The sequence below is a fragment of the Erythrolamprus reginae genome, chromosome 1, assembly GCF_031021105.1.
Source record: "Erythrolamprus reginae isolate rEryReg1 chromosome 1, rEryReg1.hap1, whole genome shotgun sequence".
NCBI classification, from domain to species: Eukaryota; Metazoa; Chordata; class Lepidosauria; order Squamata; family Dipsadidae; genus Erythrolamprus; species Erythrolamprus reginae.
The window spans coordinates 65,715,920-65,741,302 of NC_091950.1; the positions used below are offsets into that span (position 1 = coordinate 65,715,920).

Sequence of the window (25,383 nt, forward strand, 5' to 3'; positions counted from 1 at the left end):
CCTCCTCAGGGAATGGTCATTTAGGAGAAAAAAATGGGAATCTCAACTCGAATTCCAGCATTTTCACCAACTTCCAGAATTCTTTAGCAAAGCTAATCAGAAGCTTCTATTTTCCCAAGAGTTCTTGGAGTGGAGCTTTTCATCAGTATTAGTAACATAACATACATAATTTTCCATTTTGTTTGTTTGCTGACATAATAAATGCAATTCTTTTGTCAGCTACACCATCATTTTAATCCTTCAGAACATCATGGGGTTATTGTTGAATGGGTTAGAAATATTTGGAGGAAAAATATTTAGAGAAAATTTTGAAAAGAGAAGCTGAGCCAAAAGTGGGGAAATATCTGGCTTTGAAAAGCACTTATTGGGTGATAAATCTTTACTTCCAGTTGCATTAGTTAAGATTTGCATTAGTTAACAGTAAATACTACCTTCTAATGCTTAATTTTGGACCATCTACTTATGAAAATAGTTTTTGAAACAATATCTAAGTTTAAGTGTTAAACCTACATGTTCACATGGTTGCAAAACCTGGTATAGCTGGATAGCTGTTAAGTCATCTGAACGCAACAATGACTCACTGCCAATCTGATCTTCAATTTGCCACTGCATTATAGATGACAATGAAAATCAGATCCCCACTTGTCATCCAGATATCCTCTACTATTCCTAAAAATTATTCATTTGTCTATGTGAACAGGTGATGACAAGTACCAAAGGACCTGCAATGCTTGGTGTCATTTTCATTTCTGTGCAGTAATGGAAGTGATAGTAGCAATTAGCAATTAAATAGAAATTACTAAATCCAGGAAAAAGAGCTTTAGTTTACATAGTTTGTACTGCGTGAAAGCTATTTCCCAAATCCATGTATCTGAGTTGTTTCTTGTAGAATTTTACCAAGTATTTCTATAAAGTATTTCATTATGTACTTTATACATAAGAGGACTGCATTTTGCCTTAATGAATCTGTGATACTGTAAATGGAATGTGTAACTTTAGTATTAGTGGGGCTGGCTAAGTATTTATTTATATATCCTTTCCTTGTCTGTGAGCTTCTTGCAGTTTTACAATCCAGGGACACAGGTATCAATCAATAGTTGAGTAATGGCTTGAATTCAGTTGAGAGAACTAATCTTTAAAAAAACAACAACAACTATGCACTGCATTTAGCTATTAATACAGGAATTATTGAGTCCCAACAACTCCCAGCTAAAACCTGTGACCAGCTGCAAATCAACCCAGAAGTCCAAGAAATGAGAAATGGTGTAAAATTATGTAATACTCAAGGAGGATAATAAGTGTCAAGGATAATTGGAATTGAAAGACAATCCTGCTTCTCAAAACAGGATATTTCTTGGCACACCAAAATCTAAAACAAAAGAGTAATTCAAGAGAAGACAAGAGAAACAGAAGATGTTGCTAGAATTATCCGAATTAATTCATTTCTAATTGAGTTGAACTACAACTACCATAATTCCCAATTTGTCTCATAACTGTTTATGCTGTTGTCCAATAAAAGTAGATCAAACAATTTGGGAAAATCTACATAAGGAATTCAGAATCATCTTGCAATGCACTCATTTACTGGTAGAACTCAAACTTGATTTGGTTTCTCCCACTGATACCTTCTGTAGTATTTATTTTATGTAGAGTGGAGGTGAATCCTTTTTCTTGTTCTTGAGCAACCTGCAGCAAAGCCAAAGTGAGGATATATCCATGATTCATAACTGGATTAGACTTCTGAAGGACTTAACTTTCCCTGGAAATTTCATAGGAGAAAACTTGGGGAGTTAAGTGAAAAGAAAGGAAGCATTTTAATCATACAATGAAACAGTTGAATACTAACAGCAAAGAAGAGCAATTTACACAGCAAATTAAACCATGTTTTCTATGTTTGTTTCATACATTTACAAAGATTCTCACCCAGTCCAAGACAATATAGTCATTCTTCCATCTTCAACCTGGGTTGAACAGTTAAAAACAACTCAAAATGTTACTCAAAAATACGATGGCAGAATTTGAGCTAACCATTTATGATCTAAATGTTCTTATTAATGAATACACATCATATTTACTCTTTTTTATTTCTTATGTAAGGCATTCAAAGAGTCTCTGGCCTTTGCTTTAATCACTATAATTTATTTTAGACAGAGTTAAGATAAGCTACTTATTTCTTTAATTAACACTTTACCTCATTTTTCATTTTCAGTAAAGACAATTACTATTTTTCTCAGGATGATATGTATATAAAGCAATCTTTGACCAACCAGAGAATACAGGAAATGTTTATTGACCAAGCTCATAATGTAAAGCAAACGTTTCAGAACCATGATTTATGTACTGGAATGCTAAACTAGCATTATGTATTCCTCGTTTTATTTTAAACATGATTAAGCATATTGAAACTCATAAAATGAAGAGACAAATGTGGCCAGTCAGACTTTTTTTGTGCAAAAACTCCTTCAGGAAGAAGTCTTACCTTCAGAACAGAGTTTCCCAACATATCCAGTGGCTGAGCAATCACACTGTGGTTCACCATCCAGAAGAAAGCAAGTTCCACCATTTTCGCAAGGATTATCTGTACACAACCCTTCCATGTCCAGGCGGACTCCTTGATGTCCCAGAAGCTGAGGTTCTGAATTGCCGTATTTCAGGTCCATGATAAATCCTTTAAATGGTGGCTCACCCAGAACACTCTCAAGGGTTAAGGCTGCAGGACGGATATCTGAAGGGACACCTCCCAAAAAGAGATCACTAACAATATTCATATACTGACGTTGTGGACGCACTTCACCAGGTTTGGCTTCACCATCAAGAACCAGAACTGTCCGGAGATGGTTGCGACTAACCATCAAAAAATGTAAATTGCTGTCATTGACCTGCTTTTCTGTAACAATTATAGCTTCAGCGCAGTCTACACTGAACCGCAGCTGAATGCGTCCATCCATCAGGGATAAACAGAGAAAATCGCAGACACCACCATCATCGAAGTAGAGAAGGAGCCCAGCTGAGATGTTTGTCTTCAGTTGGAAGCTTAGGTCACTTCTTGTGCTTGCATCCCAGCGGAGGTAACGAGCCCACTGATTTGGAAGGCCCATAAACTCAAGGCCAAGACAGAGGCTGAGAAAGGATCCCAACAATAAGGTCACCTTCAAGGTGAAAGAGGCAGAGTGGAGTGAAAAGTCCATTTTTGAAAGTAGTGCTTATTTTCTCCTTTGGGAAAAGAAAAAAATATTAAAGCCACCTACCCGAGAGAGAATGGCTCTTTAACAGTCACTGAAGCCAGTAAATTCCACAAGAGAGAAAACTCTAAATTGGAGAGGTAAGATTACCTGTCCCTAAGAATACAGAGACCTTTATCTGAGAAGGAAAGAAAATTCTGTGAATATTTTCCAGGGGAAGCAATCTTGTAAGGGCTGGATTTCCACTTGTGGCCTTGTATTGCTGACCCTAGATACTTCCAGTGAAAGGTAGAAGCAGTAGACGGCCTCCAAACTACGGTTTCTTAAAAGTGGTGATGGCACCAAAACATGGATAGCAGCAACCTCATCCAGTCAGAGACTCCATGGATAGAAATGTTAAAGTCTATCTGCATTGTGTCCAGAAGATGACCCTGTCCACAATTCCTCACTTGTTGGCAATTGGACCCTAACGGAAAAAAATGGGAGAAAGATAAATTAACTTTATTCATCACAAATGTATTTATCTCATCATCAAAACATTTTAGGGGTTGACTAGAACACATATATTTGTCCAGCTGCTATTAATGTATATTTCTTCTTCCAGAAAAAATATTCAATATAGTCATAAAGCTATACAGTACAATTTATCTATTAGTCATAAAGCTATATAATTTATCTATTAGAAGTGTAATTCAAACTAACAAAAACATACTGCAACCAATACAAAACAAAAACTAAGGACAAAAACTTTACGTTGGACTAAATAATGCTCTTTTAAGCAATGATCTATTGGCTAGGTTTGCCCAATATAAGAAGTCATGCACTATGTTTAAAGCCTTCACTGGTAGATTCAAGTAAAATATCATGCCAATACTAAATCACAGTATGGTTTACTACAATGTATAAGTAACGCATACAAGTAGACCTCTGTATTCAAAGACAATCAAGTATTATGATTCTCAACTCAATAGCGACAAGTTAATTAGATGAATCTTCCAAAATGATATTGACAGGAAGGCTTCTAGTGCTGATCTCAATTACCAGTTGGGTATATGGGAAAGGGTAACCTAATCTGAAGTGATATGGGGCTTTAAAAAAATTAACAAGTCTTTCAAGTTTGCCTAGAAGCAGAAAGAAAATCAGAGTTCCAGAAAGACAGTGCAACTGATGTAATATCAACTATGTGTTTTCTCTGTTGTGGTTTTCTCCGTATGTTTTGACAGTCTAGCGCCCACAACTCCCAGCAATATGGCTAGGAACTCTAGAAACTGAAAGCAAAACACATCTGGAAGCACCAGAATTAGAAAGGGTACTCTCAGTTCTGAGCTCTAAATAAAAATATGGTTACCATATTTGGGGACACATGAAGCATTCTGATCAAACTCTCTTCTCAAAGACAGATCTGCAGAAGCTACAGTCATACTGTATTACACATAATAGGTTCTTGTTTCCAAGTTAGTGTGTTGTATGAGTCCAACCATTGTGTTTGTATAATTTGTAGCTTATTATATACTGTGGATCCAGCCAAATATAAAGCCTCTGCTATCTTTTCAAGTTATGGTGAAAAGTAAAATACTATCCAAGTAAACTCAACTATTTAACTGAACTGTACACAATGTTATGCAAAAAAAGTTAGATACTGCGTACAACTCTTCCACCGTACCTCTAGTCAAATATATAACTTCTATGCCAATTTAAATCACTAATTTAATATTTAATTTTTATTGGAGAAAAATGAGATGGATGGAAAGATGGATACATGGAGGGAGAGAGGGAGGAAAGGAGGGAGGGAAGAATAGGATGGCTAAGTAAGGACTGATCCTGAACTTGTAAGGATACATCATTATTTAAGAAGCTATTATCCTATACACAGTAAATGCTGAAAATAGGCTAATTTGTAACAACTAATATATAGGATTCATTTAACTTTTTAAATAAAACATTAAGACTTTTTTGCATACAATTAAAAACAAATATAACAAGGAATAAATGGAAATATAAAATATTATTTGATATCTGATTTTATATATATAAAATCAGATCAAATCAAATAAGGAAAAGTAAAACTAACTTGAGGTAAAACAAATTGTTGTTTATGACCTGAAAATACTGACCTGAAAATAAACTGTTGATTTATAAAGATTAATAAGTCTATATTAATGTACATGCTTTTATGGAAAATGCACTTTGCTACATGTTTATCAATCTCTTGGGCATATTAGAAATGTAGAAACATAAAAGATTGACTGCAGAAAAAGACCTCATGGTCCATCTAGTCTACCCTTATACTATTTCCTGTATTTTATCTTAGGATGGATATACAGTACAGTATGTTTATCCCAGGCATGTTTAAGTTCAGTTACTGTGAATTTACCAACCACGTCTGCTGGAAGTTTGTTCCAAGAATATTAAATAACTGCACTCTACAAGGTAAAGATTGTATTGTTTCATTTAGATTTTCTGTGCATGAGATATTTTTAAAAGAACTACAACTCCACATCATTCACTATAATAAAGCCACTCATTTGATATCCCAGTTTATTCCACAAAATGTAAAATATTGTTGCAAGCAAAAATATTGTTGCAAGCAAGATTGTTCTTGTTGCAAGCAAAAATCTTAATAAAAAGAACATGTTTCTTGAAAACAGTTCTATTACATCTAAGGAGGGGGAAAACAAATTTCTATAGATTATCATGATCTGAGGCACCCCCCTTTTCTATTTTCAACATGAATCTATAGTGCACAAGTTGAAGAAGCTCCAGTGTGTAAGTTGTATATGAGGAAAAATACAATAAACCTCTGGCTGTCCTCTCCTTCCATATCCTACACAAAAGTTCCTAAGGGAGAATTATCTATAAATTAATGAAAAGGAAAAGGGCCATTCATTTATAAAGAGACGATAGAGGGATTATACAGCCCATACTAAAGATTATTAGCACAATAGGGGAAGACAGATCACCCTGAGGCAAGTATGTTCTTCACACAATGGTCTTGTCATTATTTGAGCATAGCCATGACATAAAGAGGTCCTGGAGGTAACATTTTCACATGATTTTGCTCAAGGAAGTCCTTAACTAGACCAATGTTAACACTGTTACCTATTTATTCTGATGTCATCCAAGGGGAGCCACAAGTTGAATAAAATCTATTAAGTAATGAAGAAAGAAAGTGTGTCTATTCTATTTTGTGTATAAGAGCAAACTGGACTGGAGGATGAATTTTAGTTCAACTTTAACTAGAAAACACTGGGTTGTAAGCATGAGCCAAAATATAGATTTTATAAGGCAAACAGATCACTATAAATTCAGGTGTACCACATTTCTTCTCTTTTAATGTAAACCATTACACAAAACAAAACAAAACAAAAAGCTAGGAAAGCACTGTTTTTCTAATCCAAAAGCAAAATAATTTAATAAATAAATAAAATATTATATGAGCATTCACATATTAACAAAAAACAATCACTGGACCTTGTTAAGTTAAATGTTGAAAAACAAAAATGCAATCAAGTCAAAAACAAAAGGAGAGTAATTCATTGTATTTGTTAACAATGAGTTCAAAAGTATGGAAGGAAAGAAGCTGGAGGCACCAAGGAATCAGTGGTCTGTTTGGGGCCTAGTAAAATAACAGATGGAGTCACTTTGTGTAATAGTTAAAGGCTAGAAAACAGTAGTAGGCAAGAATTGTTGCTTTACCCTGACTAAGCCAATTGGGTAACTTTTGTCCAGTCATTCTTCCTCATTAATAGCAGAAAGGCAATGGCAATCCATTTCCCAAATTTTGCCAAGAAAGCTGCATGTTATATGCACATAGACATAGTAGAACAGAATATGCATTGTGTTTGACTTTCTCATATCAAGAGTACTTAATAAGTTACCGTATTTACAAAGCAGAAAGATAAAGAGGAAGAAAGGGTCTAAGCCTGGGCAATTGATAAGAATAGGCGTTGATTGCTTACCTGAACGCCTCTTCTCGTACGGTGAGTGGGTACAGCAGTCACATGGGTTGCTCCTGTCCAATCCGATGGGACTGAGCCTAGTATTAAAAAAGCCTGCTGGATCCGCCCCTTCCCCAGAATTCACGAATCCGTAGACTAGGCTCAGATGTGAAGGCTCAATAATGTTCAACTCTCATGTGTTAGAAGAAAAGTAGGAATAGAAGACATAGAAGACCACATAAAAGGGAGGGAAGTGACTGCTGTACCCACTCACCGTACGAGAAGAGGCGTTCAGGTAAGCAATCAACGCCTATTCTCCGTACTGAAGGAGTGGGTCCAGCAGTCACGTGGGACATACCCAATAGATAGGTCCCTAGGGTGGGATTAGATTGCTATCGTGAGAGATAACGGATTGGAGTACCCTTCTGCCGAAGGCAGCGTCCACTGAGGCGTAAGAATCGATTTTGTAGTGCCTTATGAAGGAATTTGGCGAGGCCCAAGTGGCTGCTTTGCAGACTTCTTCCAACGGGGCTTGAGTCGCCCAAGCGGCAGATGTGGCAGCACTTCTGGTGGAGTGCGCTGTAATATTCTTTGGAATGGAGAGGGAGGCTGTCTCATAGGCCTTAGAGATGGTCCCTCTGATCCAACGGCCGATTACTGATGAGGACACTTTGGATCCCATGGATCTGGGATGATAGGCCACGAAGAGTGCCTCAGACCTCCAAATGGGTCCTGTGCGTTGAATATAAATTTTTAGCACTCTAGTGAGATCCAGAGTGTGCCATCTAATTGCCAGGGGATGCTCCCGTTGGAGACAGAAAGAAGGTAAGACAATATCCTGGGATCTGTGGAACATGGAACTGACCTTGGGTAGAAAGGTGGGGTCCAGTCGCAGAACCACCTTGTCCTGATGGAACTGACAGAGGTCCTGTCTGATAGAGAGAGCTGCCAACTCAGATATGCGTCGGGCGGATGTAATCGCCACCAGGAATGCTACCTTAAAGGATAGGTACCTGAGGGACGCAGATTTCAGGGGTTCATAGGGTGCCTGAGTAAGGGAATGGAGAACCCGTGGCAAGTCCCAGGAAGGATATCTGTGGACCTTAGAAGGCCTGAGTTGGCCACTCCTCTGAGAAATTCTTGGATTTCCGGAAGGGAGCGGAGAGGCTGCCTGCGAGGCCCCGCCAAGACAGAAGAGATAGCTGCCAGGTGGCGACGGATGGTGCTGGTAGAGAGGCCTTGGTGGAAACCTTTCATGAGGAAGGAGATTATCCTGTGAATGGGGAGATAAGCCCTCCTGCGAGCACCACTGATGGAATTTGGACCAGGTATGGTCGTATATCCGGTTGGTAGACCCTCTTCTAGACTTCAGGATGATTTCCACTGTGTCCGGGTCGTACCCTCGCAGGTCCAGGTCTCTCCGGATAATAGCCAGGCGGTGAGGTGGAACCACTCCGGGTCTGGATGAAAGGAGGCCCCCTGCCGCAACATATCCTCCGAAACGGGGAGTCGCCAGGGGTCCTGGACGGACAGCTGTTGGAGGTCCGCGAAACAGGGCCGGCGAGGCCAGTGGGGGGCGATCAGGATTACTCGAGCCCTCTCTAGGATGATCTTGTGGACCACGTCTGGGAGAATTGGAATTGGAGGGAAGGCATACAGAAGACCTGGAGGCCAAGGGATCCTGAGAGCATTGATTGCCTCTGCTCCCGGGGATGGAAACCTGGAGATGAAGCGAGGGAGCTGGGCATTGGCTTCGGTCGCAAACAGATCCAGCACTGGATGGCCGAACCTGAGGCAGATTTGGTGGAACAGTGCCTGATGGAGATTTCACTCTCCTGGATCTATGGTCGCTCGCGAGAGCCAGTCCGCTTGGATGTTGAGGCTCCCCGAGATGTGATCGGCTAGAAGCGACTGGAGATGTTTCTCCGCCCAAAGGCCTAACTTTAGGGCCTCCCTCATGAGGGCCTTGGATCTTGTGCCTCCCTGTCTGCAAATGTGGCTTTTTGTGGCTATGTTGTCGGTAAGAATCAGAACATGCTGGTTGGAGATGTGAGGTTTGAACTGTTTTAGAGCTAGGGACACAGCTCTTAATTCTAGCCAATTGATGGGCCTGGAGGCTTCCTCCGGTGACCATGTGCCCTGGGCTATTAGACCCTGGGCATGGGCTCCCCAGCCCGATAGGCTGGCATCTGTGGTGACAACAAACTGGTCTGGGCACCTGAAGGGAGATCCCTTGTCTAGGGCTGGAGAAGTCCACCACTTGAGGGATCTGCGAACTGCCGGTGGAATGGCGATGCGACGAGTCGAGTTGCTGTGCCCCGATCTCTGGAATGGTAACAGAAGCCACTGTAGTTCCCTGGCGTGAAGACGAGCCCAGGGGACAATGCCAATACACGACATCATCTTTCCCAGTAGGGAAGATAGGGTGACAATGGAGGCAGATTGTTGGGATAGAATACGAGAAATAAGATCCAACATGCTGTGTTTTCTGTCAGAAGAGAGGAAAACCTGGGATATCTCAGAATTAATGATAGTTCCCAGATGTAGAATGGAAGTAGATGGCTTAAGGTGGCTCTTTTTGAAATTTACGGAGAAACCATGGTTCTGTAGGACCGACATGGTGGAAGAGAGATCTGCAGCCACTACATTTTTAGAATTTCCATGAATTAAAATGTCATCTAAATAACATAAAATATGAATGGGCGTGGCCCGGATATGTGCCGCTAGGGATCCCAAGAGCTTGGTAAAGACTCTGGGAGCCGAGGAAAGCCCAAATGGCATAGCCCTATACTGAAAATGTTTGCCCTGGAAGGCAAAATGTAAAAATTTTCTATGGCCTTTGGCAATGGGGATATGGAGGTAAGCTTCCGTAAGGTCCAGGGAGACCATAAAATCCCCAGGATGCAGGGCGGCTAAGATGGAAGATAAGGAATGCATTTTAAATTTCCTATATTTAATGAATTGGTTCAAATTCTTTAGGTCTAAGATGGCTTTCCAGCCTCCAGAGGTCTTAGGGACCATGAAGAGGATGGAGTAGAAGCCCAAGCCTCTCTGGAGAGAGGGGACCGGTTGGATAGCTTTAATAGCCAACAAGTGGGAAATAGCTTCCTCCATTCGGATACGAGATGGAGAGGAGCTGGGAGAGGGACAAGAAATAAAACGCTTAGGGGGAGGAGAAATAAACTCTAAACGGAGACCCCTTTCCACAGTATCAATGACCCAGGGGTCCTTACAAGAACGGTGCCAGGAGGTGGAAAACCAGGCCAGGCGACCGCCTATGGGAAAAGAGGAAGACTCACCATCTGGGTTTTTTGGAAGCCCTGATAGAGGAGGATCCTCTCTGGTAGCGGGAACCTCTGCCCCTGGTGTTTCTAGATTGGGATCGAAACCGAGGGGAATACTGACCTGGATTCCTTTGAAAGGCGAAACCCTGATCCTGTTGACGACCTGTGTGCTGAAAGGACTGCGGTTTAGGGGCCTTCTTGGTGGTAGGTCCTAAGACCTTTTTCTTGTCCGTGGTCTCTGTGAGGAGAGGGTCCAGAAGGTCTCCGAAGAGGAGATTGCGTTTCAGAGGACCCATGGCTAACTGCCACTTCTGCCTTACTCCTGCCTGCCAAGGGCGGAGCCATAGAAGTCTTCTGGCCGTTGTGGAGGCCGCTACTGACCTGGCTGCAAATCTGGAAGATTGGAGAGTAGCATCCGCTACGTATTGGGCAGCTGCGAAGATTTTGTTGAAATCTTGTTGGCCTCGTAGATCATCTGGAGGTAGATGTTGTTGGAGCTGACGAAGCCACAAGAGCATAGCTCTGGAGAAGAAAGATGCTGCTGCAGCACTTTTAATGGCCCATGAGTCTGCGAAGAAACCTCTCTTGAGCATTTGCTCAAGACACTTGTCTTCTGGACAGAGGACCTCCTCTGCTTCGCCAGGCATGGCAGCAGCCGAGTGGAGAGTCTTCACCGGTTCATCTGGCCTGGGACAGGCTAGGAGCTCCTCATAAGAGGGAGAGAGCTTGTAGAGCTTTCTGTCCTTGGAAGTGGGAGTGAAGCCAGAGGTTGGATGGTCCCACTGTTTGAGCAAGGCGTCCTTAAACAATTTGGGCATAGGAATTACCTCATTGTCTTCCTGTTCTCCCATGAAGTAAGGAAGATTTTCCTCCGGAGGATCTGTGGAAGGAGTAGCCTGCTTTTCTTGCCCGGCTAGCCCCGTGGATACTCTTGCTTTGAGAAGGAGAGATTTGAAGAGTTGAGATGGAAAGATGGCAGCTGGGGCTGGAATCTTAATTTGAGATTCCTCATCTTCCGACAGACGCTGAAAGGGGTCATCATCATCCTCTGCTTCCACATCCTCATTCTCTTCCTGAGAAGAATCTGAGTCCTCCATGACTGGGGCTCTGTAGGAAGGAGAAGAACTCACGGGACGGGAGGAGCGTGGAGGGAGATGAGACAGAGAAGGAACATTGATGGCCGAGAGTTTAGCATCAATGGTTTTAGTCAAAACAGACAAGATAGACTGAAACTCCAGAGGCAAGGAAGAAATATCAGCCGGAAAGTTAGAAGGATCCCTGAAGGCCTGAGAAGGTTCTGGCTGGGAGGAATCTTCAGTAATATCTGGCTCCTCTGGACCTAAGCCCCATAGATTAGGTTGGGGTGGATTTGGGTTTGGCTCATCCAGGGATAGCACAGGAACCCCAGAGAGAGGCAGGTTAGAGGCCTCCGGGGGGGTTGGATTCATATGCACTTGGGCCTGCACCTTTAAACGTTTGGCTGATTTATCATGTATTTTTTGCAGGGCTAGGTCCCTTCCCTTCTCAGCCCTGGTGGACTTGGCCAAGGAATGGGCTCCTGAAGAAGAGGAGGAAGAGGCCTGGGGGTTATTAGTAGATTCATCACCAATAGGCCTAACCTCTCTGGGACCTTTGGTAGTGCCTCTCTTGGGAAAAGAAGCCATAGTCTGAACAAATTACAGAAGACAAGGCTTGAGCCAAAGAAAATAGGGGGGAGAAGAATTTAATAGCTTTCCCAAGAGGAGAGGTGACCCTGCTCCTAGGCCCAGGAGCGGCTGCGACTTAGGGGCAATCCGGACGGAACCAAGAGTTCGTGTCCCTAAATGCAGCGTGGCAGGCCTCACTAAACTTAACTTAAGTAAACCAAGGCACACTGGTTGGAGGCCACTTCCGTGGAGAATGGACCTGAGGAAACTCACAGCTACTCCAGGGTCAAGCGGCGGACTGGAAGCACTGATGGATGACCAAGCAGGGCAAACCGAAAGTGTGAAGTTACTGGGCGCGAGGGCCTTCGCGCCAAAAAAACCGCTCCGTTTTTTTGCAATCGGAGGGAACTAAGTCCGGGAGACAAATGAGTCCCACACCGCAGGAGGTAAATAGCCCTTTTAATCCTTATATAAACAATGACTTGCCCGGCAGGACCTCCAGGCCGAGAGGAATAAGATAAAATTCCAGGCCGGCCGCAGCGACAGCACGGAGGGGAAAAAAGCCGCGAATGGCTGCGCCACCCACTTCTCCCCCAAACTCGAAGCCCGATACGGCTGAGTAGATTTCACTGCCGGCAAGCTTTAGTAATAAAATAATCTTACTGTTTTAGATGAGAAAGGATCGAAGGGAAGGTGTTTTGAGAGGAACGAGCGTTCACGTGACCCGCTGGATGCGGGAACTGAGCAAATTCTGGGGAAGGGGCGGATCCAGCAGGCTTTTTTAATACTAGGCTCAGTCCCATCGGATTGGACAGGAGCAACCCACGTGACTGCTGGACCCACTCCTTCAGTACGGAGAATGGAGATACATGCTGGAAATTAACAAGCCATGTTCTCTCTTCAAATGCCTCTCAATGTGCACTCATTCCATAATTCAGTAGTGGATAAGGGGTTATTTTAAAAATGTGTCTTAAATCAAACTAATCCAAACTAGAACAAATACAATGCCTGATATAAATCCCTTTGCTTGCAGGAAAATAAGCAAGACTCATGCAAACATCTTGAAATTTAAGTAAAGGAAAAAAGAAAAGGAAAACTAAGGATGAGGAATTTATTACATTGTTCCCCTAAACATGAGTCATTGGTTTAAAAGATGACACATGAAATCTTCTGTACTTAATTACTTATTTTGTTTCTTAGCCACTGAAAGACACCCTGGAAAAGTCAAATCCCCGAACCTAGCAGTTTGTTATATCCTTGGAATATCACGTTAACAAGAAAGGTCATCTTGCTCTTGAACACAAGTGTTTGTGGAACAGATACATGTTTAGTGAATAAAGGCATCATTGATTTGGAAGGAACTACAGTATTTCAAAACAATCCAAACTGTCTGGCAAATTATGATTCTTTTGTTATATATGGGTGCTGATGTTTTGGTTTCTCAGACAGAAGTTGGATTGAAGAGATTAAGAACTTGACTTCTGATTTTGCAGTGGATAACCTGAATGTATTTTATTTTACTGAAAGAGTAGTAGATGCTTGGAACAAACTTCCAGCAGACATGGTAGATAAATCCACAATAACTGAATTTAAACATGCCTGGGATAAACATATATCCATCCTAAGATAAAATACAGAAAATAGTATAAGGGCAGACTAGATGGACCATGAGGTCTTTTTCTGCCATCAGACTTCTATGTAAACTAAACTATACTTGTAACACTGGTAAAAATAGTCTATTAAACATAGATGGTAAATAAATAAGCAATATAACAGGTGGGATACTATGAATATTAGAGAATTTGTCAGAGTATAATCGCAATGGCTGTTGCCACTTCATTTATAAATACACCTCGGACTCACATTTTTAGGCCAATTCTTGACGTGTGTGTGTGTGTGTGTGTGTATACACTATGTGTGTGTGTATCCAAATATGATACCTCACTTGGAGTAAGCCAAACCTCTATAGAAGCTAAGGCATGGATTTTATGTTTAAATCCCTTTCTGGTAGACTAGTTAAATGTACATTATTCTTTCCATTCAAACTGGATCTTTTTATGTATAAATTAGCCAGATTTGGTCTGTCCCATAGTCGTTTAGTCTCTGGGAGACAATAAAACAACAAATCATGATGCAGACCAATGCAGGGCTAAATGGCTGATGATATGCCGCCAGCTAGGCCCCCATTGAACATCACTTTATTCTCTGGAATATTAGAAATTAAAGAGCACATTTTCATTAGTATGCTTTGATGCATTGCCAATAGCAGGAACGGAAGAACATTTTGCAGAAAATAATAATAACCCCATCTGCCCTTACAGGTTTGATCAAATAATCTTTAGTCCATGACATTCCTCACTACAATGACAGAAAAAGACACAGAGGTTCATCTAATCTGCCCTTTTAATTTTATTGTTGTTGCAGCTACTGCTGCTGTTTGTATACTATTTATTTATTATTTTAATTATTATTAATTTGTAATCAGCTGATGGACATGTGTTTATCCCAAACATGTTTAAACCCAGTTACTGATGATTTAGTTCCAAGCTTCCACCACACTTCCTGTGACTTTCCAACTTTCTAACATTTGAACTTCCCTCCTTCAATCTGAGGATATGCCCTGTGTTCTTTATTTTGCCTTAATATTGAAAATACTGTCTTCCAGAAACTTCACACTCACAATAAAATTAAATATTTCAGTCATGTACCCACTTTCCCTTTGAACCCCCAGCCTGTACATATTTAGTTTCTCCAATTTATCCTGGTGTGTTTTGTCCCTCAGACGTTTCATCATTTTTGTCTCCTATCTCTGGACTCACTCAATCTTATCAATATAAAGTAGTACCTCCTGATACGAACCCCTCGTCTTACGAACTTTTCGAGATACGAACCCGGGGTTCGGGATTTTTCTGCCTCTTCTTATGAACTTTTTTCGCCTTATGAACCTGCCGCCGCGAACACCGAACCCGGAAGTTTGGGAAAAGTTCGGGTTCGGGAGACCACCGAGAAGTGCAGTTGCCCAACTGTCACCTTTTGAAAGAGCCGGGGGGCTTCTCGGCGTTCTCCCAAATGCCAAACCCGGAAGTTCGGCAAAAGTTCCGGTTCAGCATTCGGGTTCAGGAGGCCGAGAAGCGCCACCACCCAGCTGTCACCTTGCCAGAAGAGCCGTGGAGCTGTCGGCCGGTCGGGAGGCTCAAACGGAGGTGGGGAATCCCAATAGGGAATTCCAGGGGTGGAGCTTTGACATCACAGAGACGTCCTTCCTGGCCGGCCGAAACATAGACTCCAAGAAGGATGTCTCCGTGATGTCAAAGCTCCGCCCCTGAGATTCCCGACCTCCGTTTGAACCTCCCGACCGGCCAACAGCTCCACGGCTCTTCTGGCAAGGTGACAGCCAGGCGGCGGCGCTTCTCGGCACCCTCCTGAACCCGAATGCCAAACCTGAACTCCAAGGAACATCATCTTTATTGCACACATTTGTGTCATCGGCAAAAAGACAACCTTCTGTTATATCACTTACAATACATTGAACAGAAGAGAACCTTGAACTGAGACATACAACACTTGTCATTGGTCTCTGTTCAGATCATGTCCCATCAGATCATGTCCCTGAGCAAACTTCCTATCTATTCAACAACTCAGGGGTTAAGCCCTCACCCTGTACAACTTTTTAATGAACTCATTATGTGAATGAGCTGATAATTCAGAGTTCAGATCCATTGAACTCTCTGGTGCACCTATGACTTTTTAAATGTATTTTAATTGTCAGAAGATTAAAAGCCATACCTACTAAATTGGTAAATTTTGTGCCACAGTTTAATAACTACTTTGATTTATTTAGAGGACTGAATGTGTACACAGGTGTCCATAGTAATATCATTAAATGAAATGTTAAGAAAGTGAAATGTTATTTTAGTGTTATGGCAATCTTAGAAAGTCATGGTTTATAATCAGTGAGAAAGGTACAGCATAGTAATATCATAGTAATATGTGCCAGAATCTTAAGTGGATATAGATGGTGGATTCTGCCAATTATCTGGCAATTCTGTGCCAGCAGGTGATATAAAGTACCTACTCTCTGACATAAAACTGTGTCTAGTGATTGTAATGATTCACAGCTATCATCTTTGATAGCAATGAATCTAGATAACTTCTCTTCAACTCTGAATACCTCTTCTTGTAACCTTAAATCAATACAGTATTGAACTGTGCAGTTTTGCATATTCTTTCTTCCTTTGTTCATAAATTGCTCCTAAAGAACTCAAACTTCTGGAAGAACATTTGTCAGGGAAAAGATCAACATTTTTACTATTAATATTAATACAATAGTTATGAAAGAAAAAATGCTTATACAGTACTTGAATGTATTTCACAACACAGAGAAACTGCCGTCTGATTCTTCAATATATGACTACCATACTGGCTACATTCAAAACTAAGACCCGCAATCCACCATCCAACCTTCAAACCACCATCACCCAAAACCATTCAAACTTCCAATCCACCTTTAACCAAAACCAACCCACCCCCCCATAAACCTAAACTAGGCATGCACATCCCTTACGTCCTCAATATCAACTACTACTAATCTCAAATGCAAACTAACGAATTCAAGAAGCATCGTTTACAAAATACCTGAACTCCTTCTCTTATTAAAAATTGCTAAAGTTGACATTATATTTTTCTGCAAAACATGGCTGAACGCATCCTCCCCAACTCCATTGTCACTGTAAGAGACTATCATGCTTACCAATCTGATTGTGAAACACGTAGAGGAGGTAGAGTTGCAATCTTCTCTAAGAAATCACTGAACCTAAAAAAGGTGCCAGTTAAATATGAACTTGATCTTCCAGAAACTATCATCTGTGAACTGACGTAAAATACCACACTTTGCTTCCTACTATGTTATAGAGCCCCTGATCACAACATCACGCATGCCAACAAGTTAACCTCACTACTAATGTGAGCAGCCTCCTACCCACATCCTCTTATATTTCTCGGTGACCTAAACCTACCTCATATAAACTGGACCCTAAATGAATGTAAAACTGAACCCATACATTTAACCTTTTACAATGCTATTACCAGTCTAGTGCTAGATTAACTAGTAACAGACAATATTAGACTCAGCAATTGTCTTGATTTCATCTTCTGCAACAGTTTACACTCAATTCACAGACTACAAATATAGAACCCTTTTCCAACAGTGACCATAGCATGGTTCACTTTTGTCTCAATACAGAAACCATCTCAATAATGGGATAAGCAATTACAACTTTTAAAAAGCCAACTATGATATCATAGATGCCTCTCATCCCTTGATTGGCATACACTATTCTTTCGCTGTAATAATGCCGAAGACTACTACATCATATTTTTGCTCAAAATCCAAAGAGTCATTAAATTATATGTACCACTAATAAACACCAAAACCAAGAAAAATAAATTACCCATAAAAATAAGGAAGCTCCAATCCAAAGAAAGATCCCTTTGGCGGAAAAACAAAACTGGTATGTTGCTAACTTTAAAAGCCACTACAAAAATCTATGCCACCAATTAAGGACTGAATGCACCACTTATCACATCAATCAAGAGGAAAACCTTCTGCGCACAATTCCACGCACGCCTTCTACAACTTTGTACACAACAAACTCAAAGACTCAAGATCTATCCCACCCCTCAAAGGATCAAATGGTAAAGAATATAATGATGAACTTCTTCAATACATTCTTCGGCTCTGTCTTTGTAAACAGCAATGGTCATCCCCCCCGAGTCTTCGGAGAGGGGCGGCATACAAATCCCAATAATAAATAAATAAATAAATAAATAAATATTTCCTAGTTCCACCCCAAACAATTGCAACGATCTAGCACAAATTGATTTTACAGAAGATAATGTTGGAAAAGCATTACACAACCTAAAACCATCTCTATCCTTTGGACCTGACAGTCTATGTGCATATTCATTTAGATTTAAAAAAGCTCTTCTCAACCATAGCTGAACCTCTAAGCATAATTTTTGAAAAATCCTTCAGGACTAGACTCTTACCCAACTTATGGTCACTAGCCACACATTTTATACAAATAAATAAATAAATAAAAATAAAATAAATAGACAGCTATTTGAGACGTTGAAATGCTATTGTCTGTTGCAAATCTTGCACTGAGAACTGACTTAAGGGAACAGAGTTGGGTCCATTCTAATTCTAGGAATAGACCTGATTTTCTCCAAAATGATTAATCTACAATATATCTTCAATCCAGATTCATTCCTCATTTCATATTGTACACATTAACATACACAAGATTCTTTTGTGGGTGTTTTATCTAGTCCTAAAATGTCTGGATTTCTCTGACACATATTAATTAATGCTATTTGCTCTCAAAATATTATTTAGATAAGAATTCTCTCCCAAGAACATGCCTGTTAAATGTATACTTCAATAAACTGCATAATGACGTTAAAAGAAACATAATAGTTTGGTGGCTAACTATATTTGTCTGAGCAATATTAACCATAGGTCATTGTCTAAAGAATAGATAAGCAATACAAGAATTACAAATTGGTAGGACCTTTGGTGGCTGGGGAATTCTGGGAGTTGAAGTCCAAATATCTTCAAGTTGCCAAGGTTGGGAAACGCTGCTCTAAGGGGTAGCAAGGTGGGGGGCAGACTGCAGGAGCACTGCAACAGGCATAACTTCAGGTGTGGGTCCAGAAGTCCCTTCATTAGCATTGTTTCAAACAGCCACTAAACAAATGATCATAGGTCAAGGACTAATTTCCATTTTTTGCTGTACCAAAATAAATTGAAATGGAATTTTCAGGTAAATCCAAATGATAGGTATTTTTCATCAATTCAACTTCTTTTCTTAAAACCATCTACACACTTTTCAGCATTTTTCTTCAGCTATATAGTGGCCACGTGCCACATTTTGCATGAATACTGAAGCAGCATTCCGTATGCATTTAATATATTTAGCTTACTTTAATTTGCTTCAGCAGCAGCAGAACCATCTTGATTAATCAGCCAGGTCATGATGAACCATCTGCAGGGAAAGGTCAAGTGAAGATAAAAATTCACAAGATATTTCTGTACCTTCACCCAAAAATGTTTATACACCCTCCATTTCTGGAGGTACTGTATACTGCCTTCACCACCAGGAAAGCACTGAACAGAATCTATGCGCCGATCTGGCAGCTCTGTATTCTTTGCTTAGGAAGCTGACTGCTTGAAACACCCACTTGTTCGATTCAAACTTCCCACTCATGGGCCTGAACATGAAAATAACAGTTCAAGGGAAGCTGGGGGGAAAATATAATGAATGACTGCAAGAATACCACCAGGAGAGATTTCTGTATCTCAGTGACCAATGGTCAGGAGTTCCAACATCAAGAAATCAAAACAGGGACTCATCTCTCTTGCAGAATAATCCATCAATGCTTATTCAATATTGTGCATGGAGAACAACACGTAAGAGTGACATTAACTGATTGCCAGCTAATTTCCTTACTCATTACCGGACTCAATAGTGTCAACCCCCAACCCCCAACATTTCTCCCTCAGACTCTCCACGATTGACCTCTCCAGGTTCCTAAGAGGCCAGTAAGGGGCGTACATAAGTGCACTGATGTGCCTTTCGTCCCCTGTCCAATTGTCTTTCCTTTCCCTTTTATCATATATATTCTTTCCTTCCCACCTACTTCTCTTCCTCTTTACTTCCTATCTTTTATATATCACTAAATGTCTATTCTCTTTCATATGTATTGTATGTTGGACAAAGAATAAATAAATAAATAAATAAATATTCTTTTACGAGGCATTAATATTTTTGTAAATGCCTAGCCACATGACAGATTGTTCCAAAACAGAGAAGAAGCTACTTGCTGTACTAACAAGAAGGTAATATGTTGTACTAACAAGCAGATACAGATAACACTCAACTTATCACCATTCAGTGACCATTTGAAGTTAAGATGGTGTGAAAAAATAGACTTATACCCCTGCTTGAAGTTATGGCTGTTGCACTATCCCTGTGGTCAGACATTTGGCATTAATGAATGCAGGGATGTTTCAACTCTGCTGCCTATCTATCTCGCCTATCTCTACCCTTTGGCCACCTTGCACCCTACCTTGCAAAGCAGAAAGTAATGCCCTGGGAAGTTGGAGCCATCCCAGCCCAGTCTTAGCCACAGTTATCATTTACCACTCTGTATTCCAAAGCCCCTGCTGCCCTGCACTCTCCTACCCAGCTTATCTTCACCATTTTCTTGTCCCCACTCCTGATGATTCATGCACAGTCTGGCTCTTTATGTGAAGAATCCCCTTGGGTTTTTTTCTTTGAAAACATTTCGCATCTCATGCCATTCTCACAAATGCAAAATACGCAAGAAATCTAACATTTAAAATACTGGAAAAAATCAATCTAGCAAAAATCATGTTCTAAAACTCCAATTCATTTGCGAAATCAATCATCCATATTTCATCCAGACATATACAGTGTTCCCTCGATTTTCGCGGGAGATGCGTTCCGAGACCGCCCGCGAGTCAAATTTCCGCGAAGTAGAGATGCGGAAGTAAATACACCATTTTTGGCTATGGACAGTATCACAAGCCTTCCCTTAACACCTCTAAATTACCATTTCCTATTCCCTTAACAACCATTTACTCACCATTATTACTGGTACACACCACTGAATAAGACACTTAGTGATCCTGATATTTATAAACATAATTATATATTAACAATAATTTTTGTTGTTATTCATTTGCAAAAATTATTAGTTTGGCGATGACATATGATGTCATCAGACGGGAAAAACCGTGGTATAGAAAAAAAATCGCGAAGTATTTTTTAATTAATTTTTTTTTTAAAACCATGGTATAGGCTATTCGCGAAGTTCGAACCCACGAAAATCGAGGTTCTACCCCGGCCTATGATAATTCAATCATAGGCCGGGGTAGATGTTGGAATTCAGTGTCCCCAAGCCTGTCGACAAAGGTGCATTTTTAAGGCTTTCCGGAAGGCTGGGAGGTGGGGGGTAGTACGAATCTCTGGGGGAAGTTATTTCCAGAGGGCTGGGGCCACCACAGAGAAGGCTATTCCCCTGGGCCCAGCCAGGTGGCATTGCCTGGCTGACAGGACCTGGAGAAGGCCAACTCTTTGGGACCTAAGCGGCCACTGGGATACATGAGGCATAGAAGCTGAAGAAGGTTCTTGGATGTTAAGTGAAACGTCTTCAAAGAAAAACCAGGAAGTTCAGTTGCCTCTTGAAAAAGCACCTTTGGAACCCTTGGCTGAAGCTAGCAAAAGCAATTCCATTTGCACTATGCTGTTGCAGTGGAGTGGATCTTCCTAGTAAGTCAGAGATCTGGGGCTATTTCTTGCTCGCTTCCTTGCTTGCAGTGCACCAGGAAACATAGACCCAACCCAAGATACAAAAAGAAGCAAAATTCAGAAACAAGCAAGCAAGCAACTAGTTCAAGATCCATGGTGCACAGGAAGCCTTGCTCAAGCCTGGCAGAGAAGTTTGGTACAAAGAGGCTTGCTTTTGCCAGCTATGCAAAACGAGCTTTTTTACAGGAAGGCCAGGCCACTTGCTCTCAATACCTTGTTAGTATTGAGAGCAAGAAGATGGTGAAGGTAAGTGGGCCAGCAGAGTTCAAGCCTGCGGGGATGTCAGGGTGCAGGGTGGTGAAGGTAACAACAGCTAAGACAAGGCTGTAAATGCATATGTATGCATATGGCCTTTTGTGCCGCAGTGTACACCTCATGACAGCATGGTATAATGCAATGCATGTTACTAATTTCTGGGCAAGGTCTGTTTCATTTGTACACATTTTAAATGCTGTATTTTATATTTAAATCCCATGTCATATTCTAGGCTTTATTTTAATTGTGATTCTTCTGACACTTAATAAACAAACTTTCAGTTTTAAATTGCTGTGTACTGCATACACTGTACAGTGGTACCTCTACTTACGAACTTAACTTGTTCCTTGACCAGGTTCTTAAGTAGAAAAGTTTGTAAGAAGAAGCAATTTTTCACATAGGAATCAATGTAAAAGCAAATAATGTGTGCGATTGGGGAAGCCACAGGGTGAAGGCTCTGTTTCCTCCCAGGAGATTCCTAGAGAGGTCCCCAGGGAGGCTTCTCCCCATCTTTTTCGGCCCTGTTTCCTCCCAGGAGATTCCTAGAAAGGCCCCACAGAGGCTTCTCCCTGCCTTTTCTGATTACAATTTCAGAAGCTCATGTTTGTAAGTGGAAAATGGTTCTTGAGAAGAGGCAAAAAAAAAATTGAACACCCGGTTCTTATTTAGAAAAGTTCGTAAGTAGAGGCATTTGTAGGTAGAGGTACCACTGTAATTTTGCTGCTGATGGCATTATGGCCCTGATGCACATGTCTAGACAGATATCTTGAACTTAGCTCAAAAAGCTATTACAGTGTTTAGCAAACTAGTAATCACATTCAGCAAAAACTCTCTTAAATCCCATGTTCTTTTTCCCTAGTCTGACCATTCACATTGGTTGAGTCCAATGTGGAAAAAACAATGGCAGCAGCAACAACAACAACAACAACAACAACAACAACAGTGTCAATGTAGAGACCTGAGAAAAATATCAAGCCACTCCAACTTGTAAGCTGCAAGGCTATGGCAATGCTTCAAAGACAAGGAGGCTGGAAACTTATTCAGCTGATTAAGAAATGTTAATATTTTGCAATGATAGTGCCCCCCCCCCCAAAAAAAAAGATTAATGTCTTCTGGAATCATTAAATGGATTTGATTCAAAACTCTTTAGATTTGCCTGGGGAAAGGAGACTAAAAATAAATAAATAAAAGCTTTCACCAGCCGTGCATCCCCTAGCCTGCCCTAATCACACACAATTTTCTGCATTATCCCCTAACCTCCTTGCCTAAAGAAGCTATATACAGTCGGTGTGACCTTTAACCAGGCTACCTACCATGAGCTCAGCATGACTGCAATTTACAGACCATTTCTGCTCTACAGCTTTCTTAACACAAAGAGGGGGAGAAAAATCAAAACCCAAGCACAAAGCAAAAATAGTAGCAGAAAATAAGCCTGCAGCGCAATCATGCCTTGGGCTGCTCCAATGGCTCTTTCTGCTCCTTTGCAACATACAGATACGATTCCCAATGTGCTAATTACTCCGATTACTATAAACTCTGTGCTAAGGAGGGTTGCTCAGAGGAGGGACTCTGTTGGTGTTCTGTTACTCTACTGTCATTAATACAAAACCAAACTTTCTTAGTTTAGAGTAATAACTAAAAAATGCTCAAAGACAGACCCACTAAAATTATCCACACTTTAGCCACATGTTATTATCCAAAGAAATAGGGTATTTGCAATGGTATAAAGTACAATCTAACAAATGAAGAGCAAAATTCTGGACCAAAACCCATAAGGTGGCATGTGGAGCCATATCTGCTGGCACGCGAGCCGTTTCCTTAGCTCAGCTCCAACGTGCATGTGTGTGCCAGCCAGTTGATTTTTGGCTTGCACAGAGGCTCTGGGAGGGTGTTTTTTGCTTCCAGAGAGCCTCCAGGGGGATAGGGGAGGACATTTTTACCCTCCCCTGGCTCCAGGGAAGCCTTTGGAGCCTGAGGAGGGTGAAACACAAGCCTACTGGGCCCACCAGAAGTTGGGAAACAGGCCATTTCTGGCCTCCAGAGGCCTTCCAGGGGGTGGGCGAAGCTGTTTTCACCTTCCCCAGGAATTGAATTATGGGTGTGGGCACTGTACTATAGTGCACACGCATGCTTTTTCTGCACCTGAGGGGAAAAAGATTCACCATCACTGTTATATAGCCTCCCTTTGGTGCCGGGGGGGATCCCGCCATGGGCTGGCCCTCTGTCTCATGATCAGATCCAAGAAAATGTTTGGTGATGGAACAACCTCACTCTAGACTGTTGATTCTGAAAAAGGCATAGTTCAACGATTCCAGAGATGTCTTTGAGGGCTGGGATCCAATCCCAGGTAGGCAATGGCCTTGGCCTTGCATAGCAAGGGCTGGAGTAGGTCAGGGCAAAAGAGTCCTGTAAGGGACGATGGATAGGGGGCTAAGCCCTCATCTCCAGACAATGATAGAATTTGATCCTTTCCTTCAGCGGACACTCCACTCTGGCTGGAGGAGCATGAGGAGAAACTCTCTGAGATCCCATCTATGTGCCCTGTCTTGTGGGTGTCCATTGTGATACCTTGGGTTGAAGAAAGCTCTGAGGTAATGAGGAATGCTACAGCCCTGTAGCTATTCCTTGAGCAATTGACTGATAAATTAATAATTTCAGGTATTATTGACTCACCATTGTGGGAAGGGAGGTTGATGCAGTAGTGGGTCTAAACCTCCCAGGAGGAAGCAAGCCACCTGAGACTGAAATGGCTAGACTGAAAACTGCATTGGAAAGAGATCCCATGTCAAAGGGGTGAGTTTGCTCACTACTGCCATCTGGTGATCAGGTGCAATGACAAGCTGGCTTCAGCAGGGAATATCCTGCAGGCAATCTGTTGATGTTCAAGGGAATGGAAATAACCACTCCACCCTTATAGCCTTTCCTCTCTTTCAGTCTTTGCTGTGCCCCTCTCAAGGCACCCTCTGGCATCCCTTCCAGTCTCTATTGAGCTCTTGCTGCCCAAGGCTGTTAGACTTACGTTGGGGGCTGCTGCTTTGAGAACCATCCTCTGTTTGGATGAACACAGGAGGCTGGTAGATGGAACTGCCGCCATTTCACATCAACACTAGACAGGCTGGCTTGCAATAAGTAACCGCTGCCTCTGTTTAAAAAAATTAGCGCTAAGTGCGCCAATCAATCTCCCACAGCTATTGCGAGGCAGACTGGCTCTGGAAGGGGCAACTGCCACCTCAGATCGAATAGCGCTAAATATCTCCAGGACCGCCTTCTGCTGCACAAATCCCAGTGACCAGTTAGGTCCCACAGAGTTGGCCTTCTCCGGGTCCCGTCGACTAAACAATGTCGTTTGGCAGGACCCAGGGGAAGAGCCTTCTCTGTGGTGGCCCCGACCCTCTGGAACCAACTCCCCCCAGAGATCAGAATTGCCTCCACCCTCCTCGCCTTTAAAACGCTCCTTAAAACCCACCTTTGTCGTCAGGCATGGGGGGACTGAGATATTCCCTTCCCCCTAGGCCTATACAATTTATGCATGGTATGCTTGTGTGTATGTTTGGTTTTTTAAATAAGGGTTTTGAAAATTATTTTAAATATTAGATTTGTTATAAGTTGTTTCATTATTGTTGTTAGCCGCCCCGAGTGTACGGAGAGGGGCGGCATACAAATCTAATAAATGAATGAATGAA

The 25,383-nt window shown here is 41.6% G+C and overlaps 1 protein-coding gene across 1 annotated transcript in view; it reads right to left on the minus strand.

The window, feature by feature from the left end:
- NRXN3 (neurexin 3) overlaps window positions 1-25,383 on the minus strand; it is a 1,550,407-nt gene that overhangs the window by 1,479,456 nt on the left and 45,568 nt on the right. Inside the window, exon 2 of the mRNA XM_070753995.1 lies at window positions 2,480-3,648. Within this exon, the coding sequence (XP_070610096.1) occupies window positions 2,480-3,188 (709 nt within the window). The 5' untranslated portion in view covers window positions 3,189-3,648. The remainder of the gene's footprint in view (window positions 1-2,479; window positions 3,649-25,383) is intronic.